The sequence below is a fragment of the Elgaria multicarinata genome, chromosome 7, assembly GCF_023053635.1.
Source record: "Elgaria multicarinata webbii isolate HBS135686 ecotype San Diego chromosome 7, rElgMul1.1.pri, whole genome shotgun sequence".
Taxonomy (NCBI): domain Eukaryota; kingdom Metazoa; phylum Chordata; class Lepidosauria; order Squamata; family Anguidae; genus Elgaria; species Elgaria multicarinata.
In genome coordinates, this window is record NC_086177.1 from 115742788 (window position 1) to 115761431 (window position 18644).

At 48.8% G+C, this 18644-nt stretch overlaps 1 protein-coding gene across 3 annotated transcripts in view; it reads right to left on the reverse strand.

Moving 5' to 3' along the window:
* The window catches only part of HSF1 (heat shock transcription factor 1), a 57885-nt gene that overhangs the window by 26298 nt on the left and 12943 nt on the right, over positions 1–18644 (reverse strand). For all 3 annotated transcript variants that reach the window (XM_063129955.1, XM_063129956.1, XM_063129957.1), the window contains exons 2-4: positions 15683–15791; positions 10836–10972; positions 9136–9260 (exon numbers count right to left, since the gene is read on the reverse strand). In XM_063129955.1, the coding sequence (XP_062986025.1) occupies positions 9136–9260; positions 10836–10972; positions 15683–15791 (371 nt within the window). The remainder of the gene's footprint in view (positions 1–9135; positions 9261–10835; positions 10973–15682; positions 15792–18644) is intronic.

The following is an 18644-nucleotide window of genomic DNA, read 5'->3' on the forward strand; positions in this document are numbered from 1 at the left end:
TGTAGGGCTGCCTTTGGAGACTGCTTAGAAACTACAATTATTCCAAAATGCCACTTCTGGACCAGTAATTGGTAACACTTCATGCCTGTCACTGTGTTTGTGTTTGTTTCTGAGCACAATTCAAAGTATTGCGACATACTTTTAAAGTCCTACATAGCTTGGGACTGAGGAACCATAGAAAAGCAGAGCTGTAGCCTACAAGGCCATCGAGTCCAACCCCCTGCTCAAGGCAGGAATCCACCCTAAAACATCCCTGACAGGTGGCTGTCCAGCTGCCTCTTGAAGGCCCCTAGTGTGGGAGAGCCCACAACCTCCCTAGGTAACTGATTCCATTGTCGTACTGCTCTAACACTCAACCTAGTGTCCTCCAGATATTTTGGACTACAACTCACATAAGCCTGACCCATTGGCCATGTTGGTTGGGTACTTATAAGAGCTGTAGTCCAAAACATCTGGAGGACACCTGGATCCCTGCCTTGAGCAGGGGGTTGGACTCAATGGCCTCATGGGCCCCTTCCAACTCTGCCCTTCTATGATTCTATGACCATCCTGCCTGTGTACCTACGGCATCTTCAAACTCCTTCCTCCAGATGCCCCCAGGGGAGGGCGAGTGGGCTGAGGGGCCTTCCCAGCTGTGGTGCCTCAGACACGCAGGAAGGTGTTTTATGGGCAAGTGATCGATTGCTTTTATTGTGGGAGTTTGGCTAATAACGAAAACAATAAAACAGTATAACCAATTGGGAAATATGCGTCGAAGCCTCTGAAGGCTATAATTCTCCAAGGTTGCATGTAGTTTTAATTGCTCTTGCTGCTTTTAAACTTTTCTACTGGTTTCAGTTTGTTAATCATGTAATACATTTTTAGCTGTGTATATTCCTTGCTTTACATTGTTCAGATTTTATCAGTCTGCCGCCCTGAGGTCCTATATGACACAGGGCAGGATACAAATGCTTTAATAAGTAAAAATAAATAATATATAAATACTGCCTTTATTTTTAATTCTGCAAAGGTATGTGCACACGCCCCCTATCCACCATCCCAAACCCAGTACACTGCCCCTAATAAGAACATGAGAAGTGCCCTGAGGCTGGATCAGACCCAGGGTCCATCTAGTCCAGCACTCTGTTCACACAGTAGCCAAACAGCCATCATCCAGGGACCAACAAAGCAGGACATGGTGCAGCAGCACCCTCCCACCCAGCAACTGGTGCACACAGGCTTACTGCCTCGAATACTGGATCAGGTATTCACAATCATCAGGGCTAGTAGCCATGGATAGCCTTCGCCTCCAGGAATTGATCCAAACCGGGCTCTCCCCACTCTTCCTCACCTAAGGGCTGCAATCAAGGTATTGCAAACCTAGAACAAAGTGTGGCACGCCCTACTGAGGAGTCGCTGGCTAGCAGCTTCACACAAGATGCCCTTACGGGCTGCAGGACTGCACCACTCGGAGTGGGCCTCCTTTTCCCTCCGCATGGCTTAAACCAACACTCCAGGCAGAAAGATCGCTCCCAAAATGCATGCCGGAGGGCGAATGGGGTGTGGAGGAAGAGAACCGTTCTGCAACTGCTGCCTGCAAGCCCGGGGCCTAACTTCCGAGAGCTCCTTCAGCCAGAGCGGCCTTTGAAGGAGGAGGAGGAGGAGGAGGAGGAGGAGGCCCCTTGGTCCCCGCAGGCCAGCCGCTTCCACTAACGAGGCATTTCCGAGGAGGGCGGCTCGAGCTGGGCCATCCCCTCCTTGGCTCCATTAGCCCCGAGCTCAGCTTTTCTCGGGCCTGTTACTGACAGACGCAATCTTTTCAGCAAATGTTCCAATGCAAAATATCCCTCTGGTGAGTGTCAAAAGGATAATATATATTGTTGCTTTTGGAACCGTGGAACCATAAAGAGAGCAGCACGGGTCAAAATTATTATTTGGTATGATTTAGTGGGGGGTGGCGGTGGGGCGGGGGGGGGGGAGGAGGAGAGGTGCCGCATAAGGTAAACTAATTCTGGGGAAGGGGGAAGAACAGCCCGGCAGAAGGCCAGATAAGGGTGTCTGTTTGAATTTATTTTTACCAGGAGAAACTTTAAACCTTGACGTTCTGTGGGCAACGGGGGCCTTGTAAAAACGGCGGGGCCTTGTAAACGCAGTCTGGCCAGGAGGAAGTACTTGTGGCGTCCCCACGGCAGAGCTTCATGCGCCGAGCCAACCTAAACGGAGCCCCCAAAGGCAGCCGGGGGAGTGCGCCGATAAACACAGGTGCAGTCAACCCAGTCCCCCCCCCCACTCTCAGCAATCTGCTTAGAATTAAGCACACGGATACACTTCAGCTCCCAGGGGGACCCCAGCAGACCCCATCGGCAGAGAAGCAACGGGCTCCTGCCCCTCTCTCCTGCACGGAAGGGAAGGCCTGCGGGGACGCGAGGACCAGGCGTATCCAGCACAAGGGGAAGGATCACTCACTCTCACCTATGAGCTGGTCAAAGCAAGCACAAGAATGGAGAGCCTCTCCTTCAGCATGGTCTACACGGCAGGGAATCACAGAATAGCAGAGCTGGAAGGGGCCTACAAGGCCATCGAGTCCAACCCCCTGCTCAAGGCAGGAATCCACCCTAAAGCAGCCCTGACAGAGGGTTGTCCAGCTGCCTCTTGAAGGCCTCCAGTGTGGGAGAGCCCACAACCTCCCTAGGTCACTGGTTCCATTGTCGTACTGCTCTAACAGTCAGGAAGTTTTTCCTGATGTCCAGCTGGAATCTGTCTTCCTTTAACTTGAGCCTGTTATTCCGTGTCCTGCGCTCTGGGAGGATGGAGAAGAGATCCTGGCCCTCCTCTGTGTGACAACCTTTCGAGTATTTGAAGAGTGCTCTCATGTCTCCCCTCAATCTTCTCTTCTCCAGGCTAAACATGCCCAGTTCTTTCAGTCTCTCTTCATAGGGCTCTGTTTCCAGACCCCTGATCATCCTGGTTGCCCTCCTCTGAACACGCTCTGAACAAGTCCTGGCCTGCGTGCGGCGCCTGGGGCACAGGGCCTGGGTGACAGGAGACAGAGCCACACGCTCCCCCACTCAGAGAATGAGTCCATTTCACATGTAGACCAACAACAGCTTTAATAGGAAATTACGCACGCCCACGCACGCCCCATGAAATCCGTGCCTGAAAAGGGGAGCTTCATGCCCTGCCGGCCACCAGAAATAGAAGATTCCGCAAAGGATGGTTTTCCACACTGTCAAGCCAAACCTAACAGCGTGTCTTTCATAGCGAAGTGACCGCAGCAGCAACCCTGAGACCAGGCAGGACAACATGGAAATGATGCCACTGCCTTATAGATGTGATCCTTCCACAGGGCTGATGGGATTTGTACCGCACTTTAAACCCATTTTGGCTCCGGCGTATTACGCTAGCTAAGGAATGCCCGCTATTCCAGATTCTCTGAAGAAAACAGAGGCGCTCTTTCTGACCAACTCGCATTCAGGAGGACTTCTGCCCTTGCTTTTGACAGCCCCAAAGAAGCCTCCTATCTGAAGCTGTTACTTTCAACTGAATGCCGGAGCAAATGGGGCCGGTGGCCCTCATAGAACACCCAGAGCGCATAATGATGTACAAGTCTTGCAAGGACTCTTTTGGAGCCCAGGGTGATGAGGGCGGAGCGGACACAGCTTCTCGGGCATCAGCAGCAACTTCCTCACCGTCCCTCAGCAGCAACCCAGATGGCAGCAGGAGCTAAAAGCAGGCCTAAGGCCACGGCTCCAGCCCTTGACAAGCGGCTGGCTTCCCAGTTCCCCACAAAGCATTTCCAGGTCCAACTGGGAGACATAAACCTCCAACGCTACGTGCCGCGTGACGACAGCAGCTTTTTTAAAGGGAGAGATCAGATTTAAAACCACAACTGTTCCAGACTAACACAAATATCCCTGAAAGGAAGCTTCTGGCTCACAGATTCCAATTTTAGGAGGTGGTTAGGGATCCAAAACAAATGAAAACGCAGGAAGGGGAGACAGAGGTTAGCGGAAGCTGGAGCGCTGAAGGCCGAGAGAGAGATTTTCTAAAGTGACGACCTGCCAGCTTCAGCCCCCCAAACCCACCGGCTTTCACAATAGGAGTCTGTGTGTCATTCTGGCATTGGAGGAACAGCTAGTTATGATTAACTACTTCTACAGAACCTTGTGTACCACAAGGAGCGTCATGTTATCAGCCTTCACCTGTGTGCTTTATTGGCAGACAATATACAGTAGCGTCTCCTTTTTTAAAGAGAAGGCTTTGACTACAATCAAGGCAGGATCTGAATCCCGTGCTCCAGAGTCCAGCATTCTCATTCCTCTTGTGCCAGCTACTGCACCCTTCATTCCAAATACTTTCCTCCTTCAAAGGGGGTAGGGGACGGAAAGAGGAGGTAGAGGAAGAAGAAGAGGAGGAGGAGGGAGCACAGGAAGGCAAGAACCTTGAGCTCTTCTCATCAACCAAAGAAGAGCCCAATTTGGCCCCAGAGCTGCTGCTGGGCTCCTGGGATGGAACATCTGAGCCAGGCCGATGCTCAGCCAGCTCTAAAGGGGATGCTGGTTTGAACAATTGCTTCCATTTGTCTGAATTCAGGCCAAATCTGCTTCCTCTCTTTAGCTTCCACTGCTGAGGCTGCCTAGCAGCAGTCGTCTGGCGCACATAGCCCTACAGCATGGAGCAGGGCTCCAGCGTTTCCTGCTGTCTTTTCAGCGATCTGCAGAAGCTAAGAAGAATCAGCAATGGAAGCCCTGAGAGGGCCTGTTCCTAGAGGAGCAGTAAAGAGCCAGTTACAAGCAACATAGAATCATAGAATAGCAGAGTTGGAAGGGGCCTACAAGGCCATCGAGTCCAACCCCCTGCTCAATGCAGGAATCCGCCCTAAAGCATCCCTGACAGGTGGTTGTCCAGCTGCCTCTTGAACACCTCTAGTGTGGGAGAGCCCACCACCTCCCTAGGTCACTGGTTCTAAAGTCATATTAGATTTGCCAGAGAGAAGGCCCAAGCCAAGGCACAGCCAATAAACCTTCGCACAGCTGGCTCCTGGCCAGGTGCACTTGTGGGGCACCGCAGAGACAGCCGTACGTGCTGGACAGCACACACTGGGACTGGCGACTCTCTTCAGGGCCGATAAAAGGACTGCTAGAAACTGCAGCTGATGCTCTGAGCAGAGCTGAGAGGCTCAGATACCACTACCACCACGCGATAACTCCAGAGTCAAGGGCTTTGCAGCCTCTCAAGGGACGCTAGTCAGGCATTCGTGGCAAAGGAATAGCATGAGCTGGGGAAGCCCCTGCCCTCAGCACTTCATAGCTCACTTAAGGACGTGGCAGGCCACGCCACGCACCCCCGAGAAACAGAAATAAACGTCCCCAGGCCTTTTTCATCATTCCAGTTTACATGAAGGCTGTGGGCATTTCGCCCTCTCGCTATTCATGTTCTACTAAACCAAGAAAAATGAGATTCTGAAAAAGAATCATTAACCGAAATTTCTTCTGCCAGCCACGCTGGAGACACAGCCAAGATGCCACTGGAGGCCTCCGCCTCCGCCTGCTGGGTATTTTGCTCCAGCCTACTTTGAATTCTAAGGTTTGAGGGAGAGAATGCCAGGTGGAATCTGAAGAAGATTTCTTTGCAGCGTTGAGGGCCAGAACGTTATTTTAAACACAACAGGAAGCCAAACGTCTTTGGAGGTGAGTTTTTACCACATCATTCACCACTGCAGCACAACTGTGTGGACAGACAGAGGACCTGCAGGCCTGCTCTTGGCTCACGGTTCCTCCTCGGCGTGAGGAAGAACGCCAGGACAAAGCCTGGGAAGGCCGCCATCTGGAACGCTCCTCCGCTGCAAGAGGGATCAAGTGGTTCAGCAAAACCAGACTTTGGCCAGCAAAAGCCCAGAACGGCAAAAGAAATAAAAAATACGACTAAAGGAGGCCACAAGATGAGATGACGCAAGGAAGCCAGATGCACAGTGGTGGCCGGCATGCTCCACATTCCGTGGGTGAGGAGTCACTAGGCATGGCTAGAGGGAGAAAAGCTTCCGCCCTGGCAGCACAACCTCTGGGCACAGCACTGCCAGGAGAGGTACCACAACAGCCATAAGACAGGAAGGGGAGGGCTGCTTAAGGCCACTGACTAAGCTTCCAGGAAAAGTGGAATTTGCAAACCTTTGCCTTCATGTTCACACCCACGGATGTGAGGCATCCTCCACAGCTGCAGAAGGTTTGAAGCAGAACTTCACTGGACCAAAAATGCTGAGACTCAGGGCCAGCCTGAAACTGCGTCCTCCGACTCCCTTCAGCGAGTGGGTTAAGGGAGAGGCAACGGGCTGGATGAGGGTGAATAAAACGAGGCTCGATCCAGACGTGACAACGGTACTGCTGGTTGGTGGTCCAACCACCCGGGCGCCTGTTGTAGATGGTGCCACACTCCCACTAAAGGATCAGACTTGCAGCCAAGGGGTGCTCATTTGATGCAGCACTGCCATTAGAGGCTCAGGTGACCTCTGTGGCTCAACACACCTTTTATCAGCTTCGGCTCAGGTGCCAGTTGCGGTCATACCTGGATGGAGGTAGCCTGGCTTACACACTTACCCGGGCCTCAGTAACCTCCCACATCAACTGCTGCAATGGGGTGTAACTGGTTTTAGCTGATTAAAGGTTTAATTTGTTTTTAGCTGTGTATATTTATTATTTTATACTATTTATAATAGTGATATTATAAATCTGGTGATATAGGGCAGGATACAAATGTTTTAATAAATCATAAACCAGGATGATCAGGATAAATCATAAACCAGGGCAACCAGGATGACCAGGGGTCTGGAAACAAAGCCCTATGAAGAGAGACTGAAACAACTGGGCAGGTTTAGCCAGGAGAAGAGAAGATGGAGGGGAGACATGAGAGCACGCTTCAAATACTTAAAAGGTTGTCACACAGAGGAGGGTCTTGATCTCTTCTCGATCCTCCCAAAGTGCAGGACACGGAATAACGGGCTCAAGTTAAAGGAAGCCAGATTCCAGCTGGACATCAGGAGAAACTTCCTGACTGTTAGAGCAGTACGACAATGGAATCAGTTGCCTAGGGAGGTTGTGGGCTCTCCCACACCAGAGGCCTTCAAGAGGCAGCTGGACAAGCATCTGTCAGGGATGCTTTAGAGTGGATTCCTGCATTGAACAGGGGGTTGGACTCGATGGCCTTGTAGGCCCCTTCCAACTCTGCTATTCTATGATCCTTTGATTCATAAAATAAATATTTGGGGCTGCCTTTCAGAACAGTTCAGGATCTGCAGTTGGTCCAGAATAGGGCTGAAACATTATGAACTGGAACTGGGCATTGTGACCACACTAAGCACTGATGGACACACAGCCACCCAGGCTAATTCCAGGCACGATTTAACGTGCTGGTTGGGACTGGGTTACCCGCCAGAGCGGCTTCTCCGTACATGCCTCTTTCAACCGTAACATCTCCTGGAGAGGCTTTCTTCCAAGCGCCCCCCTCCAACCGAGCTGAGGCGGGTAATAGTAGGAGGTCTGACCAGCACCGAAGCTGGCTTCATTTCCGTGCCAAGTTAAAACATGGCTCTTTGTCAAGGCCTGTGAGGGCTAAATTCTCATGGTTACACATAGTTTTAATTGTTTTAAACTGGCTTTATTGCTTTTACAACTTTTCTACTGGTTTAATTTGTTAACAATTTAATATGTTTTTAAGCTGTGTATACTGTTAATGTTTACATTGTTCTGATTTTATTTGTATGCTGCCCTGAGATCCTAGTGATATAGGGCAGGATACAAATGTTTTAATAAATAAATAAAAATAAGTAATAGTAGAGAAAGCGCCTTTTGGTGGTTGGCACCCCAGTTGTGGAAGAGCCTATTCAGAGAGGCCTGGGGCCATCTTTACGATCTGTTTGGCAACAGGTGAAGACATTTTTATTGAGCTTTTAAACAACAGTGGGACTACTCAATTTAAATTGTGCTTGTTTTTCATTGTAACAGATTGATTTATTGCATTTTTATACCGCCCAATAGCCGAAGCTCTCTGGGTTTTAAGGTTGTATTTGTTTGTTAGCTGCTCAGAAAACATCTGTTACAGGGAAGCTGTATAAATACAGTAATAAATAAAATAAAATAAAATGCATCAGCCAATGTGCTACGGCAGCCTTCCTCAACCTGGGGCGCTCCAGATGTGTTGGACTACAACTCCCAGAATGCCTCAGCCAGCTCTGCTCTTTCACTGCCTCTTGTGTTTAGAGAAGTCTAACCAATCCACCCTTTAAGTCAAATGGGGTTTGCTATAATAAAGTTTGGGAATCCCTGTTTAAGGGAAAGGTTGAAAGTTCTCCTTCAAAATGAGTAGCAGCCACAAAGGGCAGTGTCTTTTCTGAAATTAAGACAGCCTTCAAGCATCGTGACATTCAAAAGGAGGGGGAAACAGTGTCTTCCCAAGGCAAGGTGCACCAGCCACCACCCTCGCTCTAGACCGGAGTGCGGCCAAGCATAGCAACCCTGGAGGCACAATAACATCTACTGCATCGCTTCACTTCCTTCCTGGTTGGGAGGGGGATATGACCTACTTTCCCCCTCTTTCCTTTATATATATAAAAAAAGCAGAGAAGAACAGCATTTGCCTCTCTGGCTGACGAACTTTGACTCAGATTGAAGAAAATAAACAAACCAAGGTGCTGGTTTGAACCTTTAAGGCTCTCAACAGCATAGGCTCAGCAAAAATTATCTAATTTATTTTCCCATATGAATTTCCTTGCTGTTTTAAGATCAAGGGAAGTGTCATTTTGGCCTTTTGAGCTTGCTCCATCCCAAACAAGAACAGGTTGGCATCTATCTATCTATCTTTCTTATACAGCTCTGTTTTGCTAAGCATCTCACTTGCAAACTTTTAACCTGAGAACTGACATTGTAGCTGCTATCTGTTATTCTGGTGCCTGATGGAATCAAAGGTGGTACTGAAACTTAAAAGCCTGATCAGAGAATCAAGCCAAGAGTCAAGAAGAGATTTCAACTGCCGCAGCACTGAGATGGCCAGCATGTTACCTGCCAGCAGAGGGTGCTAGAACACCAAGCAAGGGAGCCTCTCCCCCAGCCCGCCCCCTCAGCACAGCCAGCCCCACATTCATCCCCCTGCCCCTGGCATACATACTGCTTCATAGCTATCAGCTTGGTGTCCATGCTCTCCTGCTTGCCCTTCATCACCTGGACGTCAGTCAACAGCTTGGTCACGTTGTCCTGGCGAACCTTGATATCTTCGTTCTTTACGCCAGACACCTGGAGGAAGAGAGAGAGAGAGAGAGAGGGAGAGAGAGGGAGAGATGCATCCCTTACTGTGATCCATGACTTCCAAAGGAGAAAAAAAGTGGGCTCAGCATCACAGGCAAACGGAGCGCTGTCCCTCCTCAAGAAGAGCTGGAGCCAAAGCTGACGGTGTGCTCCTTGGCCAATGCTACTCCTGAGGCAGCCCCAAATATCATAGAATCATAGAATAGCAGAGCTGGAAGGGGCCTACAAGGCCATCGAGTCCAACCCCCTGCTCAAAGCAGGAATCCACCCTAAAGCATCCCTGACAGAGGGTTGTCCAGCTGCCTCTTGAAGGCCTCTAGTGTGGGAGAGCCCACCACCTCCCTAGGTAACTGATTCCATCGTCGTACTGCTCTAACAGTCAGGAAGTTTTTCCTGATGTCCAGCTGGAATCTGGCTTCCTTTAACTTCAGCCTGTTATTCCGTGTCCTGCACTCTGGGAGGATCGAGGAGAGATCCTGGCCCTCCTCTGTGTATGAGTGGCACTTTGGCGTTGGGATCACTCCAGTTTGTCAGAACAGCATGCAAGTGCTTCTGGTACACTAAAAGGTCACCACTGTGCATTTTAAACATACTTTTCTTTGCTTCTGTTTCCCAGCATTCACTGCTCCTCTACTATTCCACCTCAGCTCCTGCATACCAGAGAGCGACACAATCTCAGATCTCTAGCAAAGCTTTCTGGGCAGGGCCTTGTGTCTTGCAAGTGTGCACAACTCCACTGTTAGACAAGGAAATTTACCTTTCAGAAATTCTGTTTTTATTGAAAGCTTTTAAAAAGCAAGTCTCTGGGCTACAGAGAAGCTTGGCACTGTGTGGGCACAGTTGGGGAAGTATCAAACGCTGAAGGGGCTGAACAGTGGCATGTGTGGCGGGAGGAGGAGGAGGAGTGCGTAAGGGTTTTGCACAGCTCTGTTCAGAGGAGCATTGCGTTCCTTTTTTAAACAGAAAACTACCCGCTGCTTTCAGTGAATCATATGGAAACGCGGCTTCTTATGAAATTGAATAAAAGCCTCCGAACACACACAATATTGCAGATGAGGCGAACACCGCGGAGACACTAGGAAAGCTGGCAGATTGCAAAATGTGTGCATGCTGAGAACTTATGGGCTTATTCACAGAGCACTCTCAGCTCCAGAGGGGTGCTCAGGATATAACGTGACACGAGACGTGTAACACGTCCTCAAGGATGATTCAGCTGAGCCACAGACGGGGCTAAAGCCACTTTCAAGCTGCTCAGCAAAGCCAGATCTATGCTGGCAGAAGCCCCCCAGTACCACAAGAGAAGTTCCCATGGCTTCAGCCCCTTCCTTCTGCACAGAAAAGCCACCCGGTTGCTTATTACAGCCCCCTTCAGCGGGGCAATTTGAACAGCTGCCCAGCAAAGCCAGAGGCCAAAGGGACACGGAAAAATAAAGAGGTGGGACCTCTCTCTCCAGCACCCAGGTAGGCACCGACTCATGGACACAGTGCAGCTTCCCTCCCCTCCCAGGTAGCAACTCAGGAGCGCCTTGGAATTTGGACCAGGAACTGGTAGCGCAGACTTACATTCGTGACTTTCCTCTTGATGTTTTCCAGGAGATGCTCCTGGCCACGGAGGAAGTACGGGTGCTGAAATTCAGTGTCATCCTTCTCCGGCTTTACTAGACCACCCTGCTCAATGTGAATCACCTTCCGGAAGCCATCTGAAAGGCAAGGAAACGGAGCGTGTCGGCAACGAGATCATGGTCGGAAGTCGGTATTACGGCAGTCTTAGGTCAAATACATTGTAGGCTATTCAATTATTGGTTTAGGTTAGTTTTGATGAACGAGGCCAGGCTGCCGAAGAAGAGTCTTCTCGAGCAGATGGCTAAAACCTTGGAAACCTCCTGGCTGTATAAATTTATAAAGCTCTGGTTTCAGTCTGCTGGCAATCAGCACCCCCAATACTAACATAAGAAACGCTGTTAAACTTAGGATCTCAGATATTAGAAAGAGTGATATAGCCGCAGTGGCAAATTCAAGGGCCATGAAATGGCTAGCAACATCTAACGTCCATTTTAAAGAAGAAAAATACCTGTTCTTCGATATGAAACAGGTCCATCGAGTAGCCTTTACTCGGCTTCGTCTCGAGCTGATGGATACAATGATGCTACAGGGTAGATTTCTAGGCATCCCATCGAAAGACAGATTATGTATATGTGGCATCCCTGCTATTGAAGTTCTAGCTCACTATTTACTTGAATGTTGTATGTATTCAAAATGTAGAGAAATCTATCTATCTATGTTTTTAATACGCATGAGAGACTGGACAGTGAAGGATAAATTGTCCTTCCTCCTACGTGGTTCTAATTATTTTGTGACTCAGAGGGTTGCCCTTTTTGCTCTCAAAGCAGCCAGCATAAGGAAAAAAGAATTAGAAAAATGGCTTAATATGTAGCTTTTATTAAATCTCGCAACACAAGGGGTTTTATTAACTGTTAGTCTTAAATAATATATCATATAGGAACTGTATATTGTTTTAAATTGTAAATTTTAATTAATGCCTGTATGTTTTTAACGATGACGTGATCTTTTGAAATGGTCGGAAGACTTATTCAATAAAGTTTTATTCATACAAACAAGATCATGGGAACATTTGGGAAGATCACCTGCATTTCATGCACAGCGTAGGCTTGCAGGGCCAACTAGACCCCCAACCTCCAAGGCTCTGCTTAACCCGTTTCAGGAGCAGAAGCCAGTATTTGCTGAGCTTGCACACTATGTAATGCTGTAATGCACCGATTTTCCTACGTCACACAAAGTAGATCACATTGTTTCAGGAGCAAATGATCTCAGTTCCCAAAACGTAAGGCAGCCCTTCCAGAGGAAAGCAGTAGTCACGAGACAGTTCAAGGTTCACCTAGACCAATGTCTTTCTCCCAGAGCCATCAGACTGAGCACCGCTGAAGCTCACTGGCAGCTATGGGCATCACATTTGTCCCTGGCATTTGGGACGGCAAAGATACCATCTTTGGACACGGGTTTTTCAGTTTCAGTACTCATAGCTGCTAACTATTTATAGATCTATTCTTGATGAATCTGCTTCCTCCTTTTAAGAATGTCTCCAATGATGGGACAAGACCCTCCCTGACAGATGTCTTGTAATCCAGTTTGCTGTGTTTTGGGGCCAGGTCCGGCAAAAGAAGGTAAGCCTCAAATAGATCAGACAGGGTTACTATTGATTAACACAAATAGCAGCCAGGTAACAAGAGTGTTGGCACTGTGGGCGCTGTCACAGGCTCTTTAAAATACGTTAAGCTAAGAAGATGAGTGAGATTTGATGTTACACTCAATAAGCAAGAATATGAAGTTTTCAGAAAAAATACAGAAGAGGATGAGAGGTAATAATGCTGTTAGAATCACAGAATAGTAGAGTTGGAAGGGACCTACAAGGCCATCGAGTCCAACCCCCCTGCTCAATGCAGGAATCCACCTCAAAGCATCCCTAACAGATGGCCGTCCAGCTGCCTCTTGAAGGCCTCTAAGGTGGGAGAGCCCACGGCCTCCCTAGGTCATTGACTCCAATGTCGTACTGCTCTAACAGTCAGGAAGTTTTTCCTGATGTCCAGACGGAATCGGGCTTCCTGTAACTTGAGCCCATTAATCTGGGTCCTGTTACTCTGGGAGGATCAAGAAGACTGTTAGCAATCAGCAAAGGATAAGAAATCTTTCATGGTATATATAAGGAAAAATGCTTATTCAAAGCACTTCTATCCTGCCTTTCTAATACTTAACAAACCCCAAGGTGGATTACAACTGACAAGGCAAAACAGATACTACATACAAAAACAAACTGCATGAACACACATATTTATATGATATGTTTTAAATGTTAAGTCTGCTGAGCGCAACGGTTTTCAGTTAATGATAAAGCGGGCAAAGCAGATCTCCCTGGGTAGGGAGTTCCAGAGTAACTAGGGAGAAGGTCCTTGCCCAGGTACCCACCAAAATATGACAGTGGCAGCACTCAAAGAATCTCCCCCAATGATCTGAGCCACCCTCCCCTCCCCTCCCCACCCATTGGCTGGCCCCTGTATCCTCCTCTCTGAGCTCGCAACATTTATTTATTTATTTTATTTATTTATCATACTTATACCCCGCTCCTCAGCCAAAAAAGGCTCTCAGAGCGGCTTACACTTAGGAAAAAAGACAGTCCCTGCCCTCAGGCTTACAATCTAATAAAGACATGACACACAAGGAAAAGGAGTCAAGGAGGGAGGGAGGGAGGAGAGAGAAAGAAAGAAAGAGAGAGAGAGAGAGAGAGAGAGAGAGAGAGAGAGAGAGAGAGAGAGAGAGAGAGTCCAGCATGAGCAGGCCCCGATGTTACTTCTGCCTGCTCCTGTCCCCTCGGTCCTTCTTCCCGAACCCCTTCACATGCCCCTTAATCCTATTACCTCCCAATTTCTGCTTGCCACCTCTCCTGCCATTATCCATCCTCTCCACCACATTATCTATTTCTCTCTCCCCCTGCTTATTCTTTTAAGAATTCCAACACCACTGTTTCCTCTATTCTCAAAAAATCATCCCTTAATGTTTCAACTTTTCCGTATATCTCCAAACAACTGGGAGTGAGCTTCTTACTCCCTGTCTCAACTTTCCTTCATCCAAACTGGCTTTCATCCCTTGTGCCCTCCTCACTGCCAAATCCAAATGCCTCTCATCCTCCTTGACCTTTCTGCTGCTTTCTGTTTTCTCCGAGCTGCGTGTGATGGGGCGGGGAGCTTAGACTCCTTAGTCCAAGGTCGGAGCACTGTCTTTGGCCTCAGATCCAGGAATCCAAAAAATCCTCCCAGAGTGCAGGACATGGAATAACAGGCTCAAGTTAAAGGAAGCCAGATTCCAGCGGGACATCAGGAAAAACTTCCTGACTGTTAGAGCAGTACGACAATGGAACCAGTGACCTAGGGAGGTTGCGGGCTCTCCCACACTAGAGGCCTTCAAGAGGCAGCTGGACAACCCTCTGTCAGGGATGCTTTAGGGTGGATTCCTGCATTGAGCAGGGGGTTGGACTCGATGGCCTTGTAGGCCCCTTCCAACTCTGCTATTCTATGATTCTATGATCCTACAGGCCCCCCTGATGCTGTCTAGGGGCCATCGGATTGTTTTCTTATTAATAATAATGATAATTGTATACTGCTTAATAGTAGAAGTCTCCAAGCGGTTCATATACAAATACTAAAAATCAAATGTAAATATAATATTAAAACACTATTAAAAACAACAAAACAAATATATCTAAACAAAAACCACACAAATATGTTTAAAATACACTAATAAAAACAATTTAAGGACATCGGAAGAGCCAAGGGCATTATCTAATCCAGCATTCGTTTTACACAGCGGCCAACCAGCTGTTGAAAGGAGACCCACAATCAGGACACGAGTGCAGCACTATAGAAACCACACCAATACCAAAACAATACAAAAAAAGGGAATCGGGAGGGAGAGAAAGAAGGTGGCAAAGGACGGGGGAAACAGGGAAATAGCGAGGACAGGGGGTTGGGTGGAGAGAAACAGCGATGCTGGAGGCGGGAGCGGAGTGATAGAGAAAGCAGAAGGGGAAGGTCAGTGTGGACAGAAGAAGACTGGGGCCAGGAAGCAGCTCTGACCTCCCCGCTGGACAGAGGATCAGCGGTAGGTTCAGGAACAGGAAGGAGATCCTGGTGTCCCAACGTTTTCCAAGTTATTTATTTATTTAAGGCAAAATTCTTGAAGGGGCAGGGAACTGAGAGCTTTGCAGGCATAAGGGCAGTCTGAAGCCCCAACAGAGTATAGAATCATAGAATAGCAGAGTTGGAAGGGGCCTACAAGGCCATCGAGTCCAACCCCCTGCTCAGTGCAGGGATCCACCTTAAAGTAGAACGGCTGGACACCAGGAAAAACTTCCTGACTGTTAGAGCAGTACGACAATGGAATCAGTGACCTAGGGAGGTTGTGGCCTCTCCCACACTAGAGGCCTGGCAGCTGGACAACCCTCTGTCAGGGATGCTTTAGGGTGGATTCCTGCATTGAGCAGGGGGTTGGACTCGATGGCCTTGTAGGCCCCTTCCAACTCTGCTATTCTATGATTCTAGGAGTAGAACAGGAGTGGGCAGAAAACACATCTCCAGATGCTTTGGACTTCAACTCCCAGCATTCCTGACCCACCCACCCACCGTCCATGCTGGCAGGGGGCTTCTGGGAGCTGAAGTCCAAAACATCTGGAGATCTACCTTCTGCTCACTCCTATAGTAGAATTCACTTCCAGAGCTACTGCAGACAAGCAACCCTCTCCCCACCTCCCCTCCCCGCTAGCACACACAAGGGACTTCTGAAGACAGGAGAAGGAGGGCCGTTGTGGCAAACCCCGGGCCCCAACAGGGATTCATACTTACACATGTTCAGCTGCCGTACAAAGCTGGCCATGTTGTTGTGCTTGAAGTATTTGGGAAGAACCTCCTTGGCAAACTGGCCTTGGTCAAAAACATGGAAGCTGTTTCCACTCTGCAACAAGATCAGAATAGGAGATGAGAGAAACTCTGCAGCAGCATCACCACTGGCCTCGAGTAGTTGGGATGGCCCCAGTGGCAGGCAACTTCTCACAGAGGAGACCTGAGCAGCCACCCTTCAGGCACGGAAGGACGCGACAACAGGACTGTGCCTTAAGCTGCAGCGGGCATCTGATCAGGAGCCGTGCAATAAACATTTAAAAAGCAGGTTGGTATGACAGCCCAGGGTGGCATCTGGCAGCCTCGGCCCATGGCATTAAGCCCAGTGAAACACAGCCATATGCCTGGAGGCTTGAAATTCCTACGCACCTGCACACACTGGTGCAGCTGCTCCTCCACCACTCTTGGTCCAGCCAAAGCAGTTACTAATACGATTCTCCTGGTGGCACATTCTACACCAGGACCGCATGAGTCCTTTGAAAGATCATGGCCCAAAGTCTTTTAGAGCAATTTCTAAGATGCATCTTTTATTTAAAATTATGTTTTGGACCACCTTTAAGAGTAAAACTCTCAAGGCGGTGTACAGAATAAGCACCGTGCAATTCAGACTGGCGCGGGAGTAACTACAGATGTGGGGAGTAAGCACCTCTAGAGTAGTAACCTACCTACTCTAACTATGGCAAGGCAGGCAGCAGGATGGGACGAGGTGACAGACAGCCCAGACCGTGTCTGGAAAGTTACATGGTGCCCTTACTGCTTTTCACTGCCTCATCATTACCCAGGCCACCTTCTCCATAATTCTGCCACGGAGACCCTTTCCAAAACCAGGAATAAGCGCGTGCGTGTGTAAAGCATCTTTGAACAAAAGATTATGGTTCAAAGCAGCATGCAAGAGTGTGTGCCTGAAACATCCTGAAATCCCTTAACTGGTCTCTGGGGATAAACACCACGAGGCGGCATCCTCTGAACTTCAGCTGAATAAACAAGAGCCATGCACCTCGGTTCTACAGCAGATTAAAGAAAGGCCCGCGTTAAGCCTCTACCACCAGGGTCTGACAGTTCCCAGAACTGCCCGTCATAAAGTCTTATATTTATCAGACTCCACCGCTGGGGAGAAGGCTGACTCAAGCAGCTAACTGGAGCTCAGGCACTGCTCTCCCAAACGCACAGGATTCCAAGCGCTGAGAGGAGAGGCAAAATGCGCTTATTCCATTTGCCCCGCTGTGCCTGTGTGTTCAGAGGGTCCACAGATGGCATCTCTCGGGGCAGGACAAGTGGCCACGTGCAAGGTGACATCTTACTCTCCTGCTTTATTTCTTTTGTTGCTTTTCATAGAAGAGTAGAGTTGGAAGGGGTCTCTAAGGCCATCAAGTCCAACCCCCTGCTCAATGCAGGAATCCACCTTAACCATAATTTAAGAGGCTCTTTTGGTTAAGGCAGGGCAACAGGGCAAAATCTGATCCTAAGGGAACTGTGCTTCAGGGACTCTGGAGCAGGGGGCGGGGGTATTCCTCCCACGTTCTTAATTAAGCCAAAGAGCTGCCAACAGCCCAGGACCAGGACTCAGGCAGCCACGGGCCTTTCTGAGCAACCAGTTTGCCACCAGCCAGCTTTAACTCCGACTTGCCTCAAGACTAGTAGCTGCTCAGAAAGAGCAATAGTTCAACCGTTTGGTATGAAAAAAATATCATACAAACTATTTTACTGAGCGAGATGTCATTACTTTTCTGGCTCACATAGCAGAAATTTTATTGTCAAAATATAATGGTGTCTACAGGAGAGAGAAAATATTTTCAATCTGGCAGAGTGATACACGAGAAGTGAAAGACTTTTTACAACTGGATTTTCTTTCATGGCAGGAAAAAAGCTCTGCCGTTGAGTCATCCTCCCTGTTAAGACAATTCCATATGGTGGGAGAACAAACACAGCTGATACCAATACTAGGTGGGAACCAAACCAGACGGGCTGCCGGCAAATCACCACCCTGCAACGAAATTAAGTCTGCTGGTTCAAGAGAAAGGCAGAGACATGGTGGACCACCCATCAGCAGGGAAGGGGGCATTGAGCGCTTGTGCCCTGCTTACACTTAGCCCTGCACCAGGCAAAGGGTGTCAGACCCAGGAGTCCTGCACCGAGGGAGGTCCTATTGCCACAGCCCTCCCTTCTGAGCAGCTGCTGGCAAGATTTGCCCTTGGCATATTACCCTATAAGCACAAGGGCACGCAGCCTGGCACCTACTGCCAGGCCCTTCCTAGGGACTGCAAAGCAACAGGTGGGGGGCAGCCATAAAAGAGGCTCCAGCCCGAAAGGACCCAGGTGCCATTGACTCTGCTATATGAAGTGCCTAACACAACTGAGTATTGCACGAAGTTCTAGTACACCCAGGGCCTTAGATGATAAAATGGCAGCACAAGCTAACAACATCCAGAGTCTTATGGTAGGGTGACCTTATAAAAAGGAGGAAAGGGCTCCTGTATCTTTAACAGTTGTATTGAAAAGGGAATTTCAGCAGGTGTCATTTGTATATATGGAGAACCTGGTGAAATTCCCTCTTCATCACACCAGTTAAAGTTGCAGGTGCCCTGCCCTCTTTTGAATCTGGTCACTCTAGTATAGCTCCTGCAGCTTTAACTGTGGTGATGAAGAGGGAATTTCACCAGGTTCCCCATATATACAAATGACACCTGCTGAAATTCCCTTTTCTATGCAACTGTTAAAGATACAGGAGCCCTGTCCTCCTTTTCATAGGGTCACCCTACTTACGGTGAAGTGTCAGGACAAACTGGGGGCTGCAGAAGATCAGGAGGTTTGCCCTTGGCTAATCTGCAATGCGGAACTAAGGGCAAGCGGAGCCCTTTTGGGCCCTTTAGGCTTTGCGCTGCGTGGGCTTCCTTCCATAGTGTCTTTG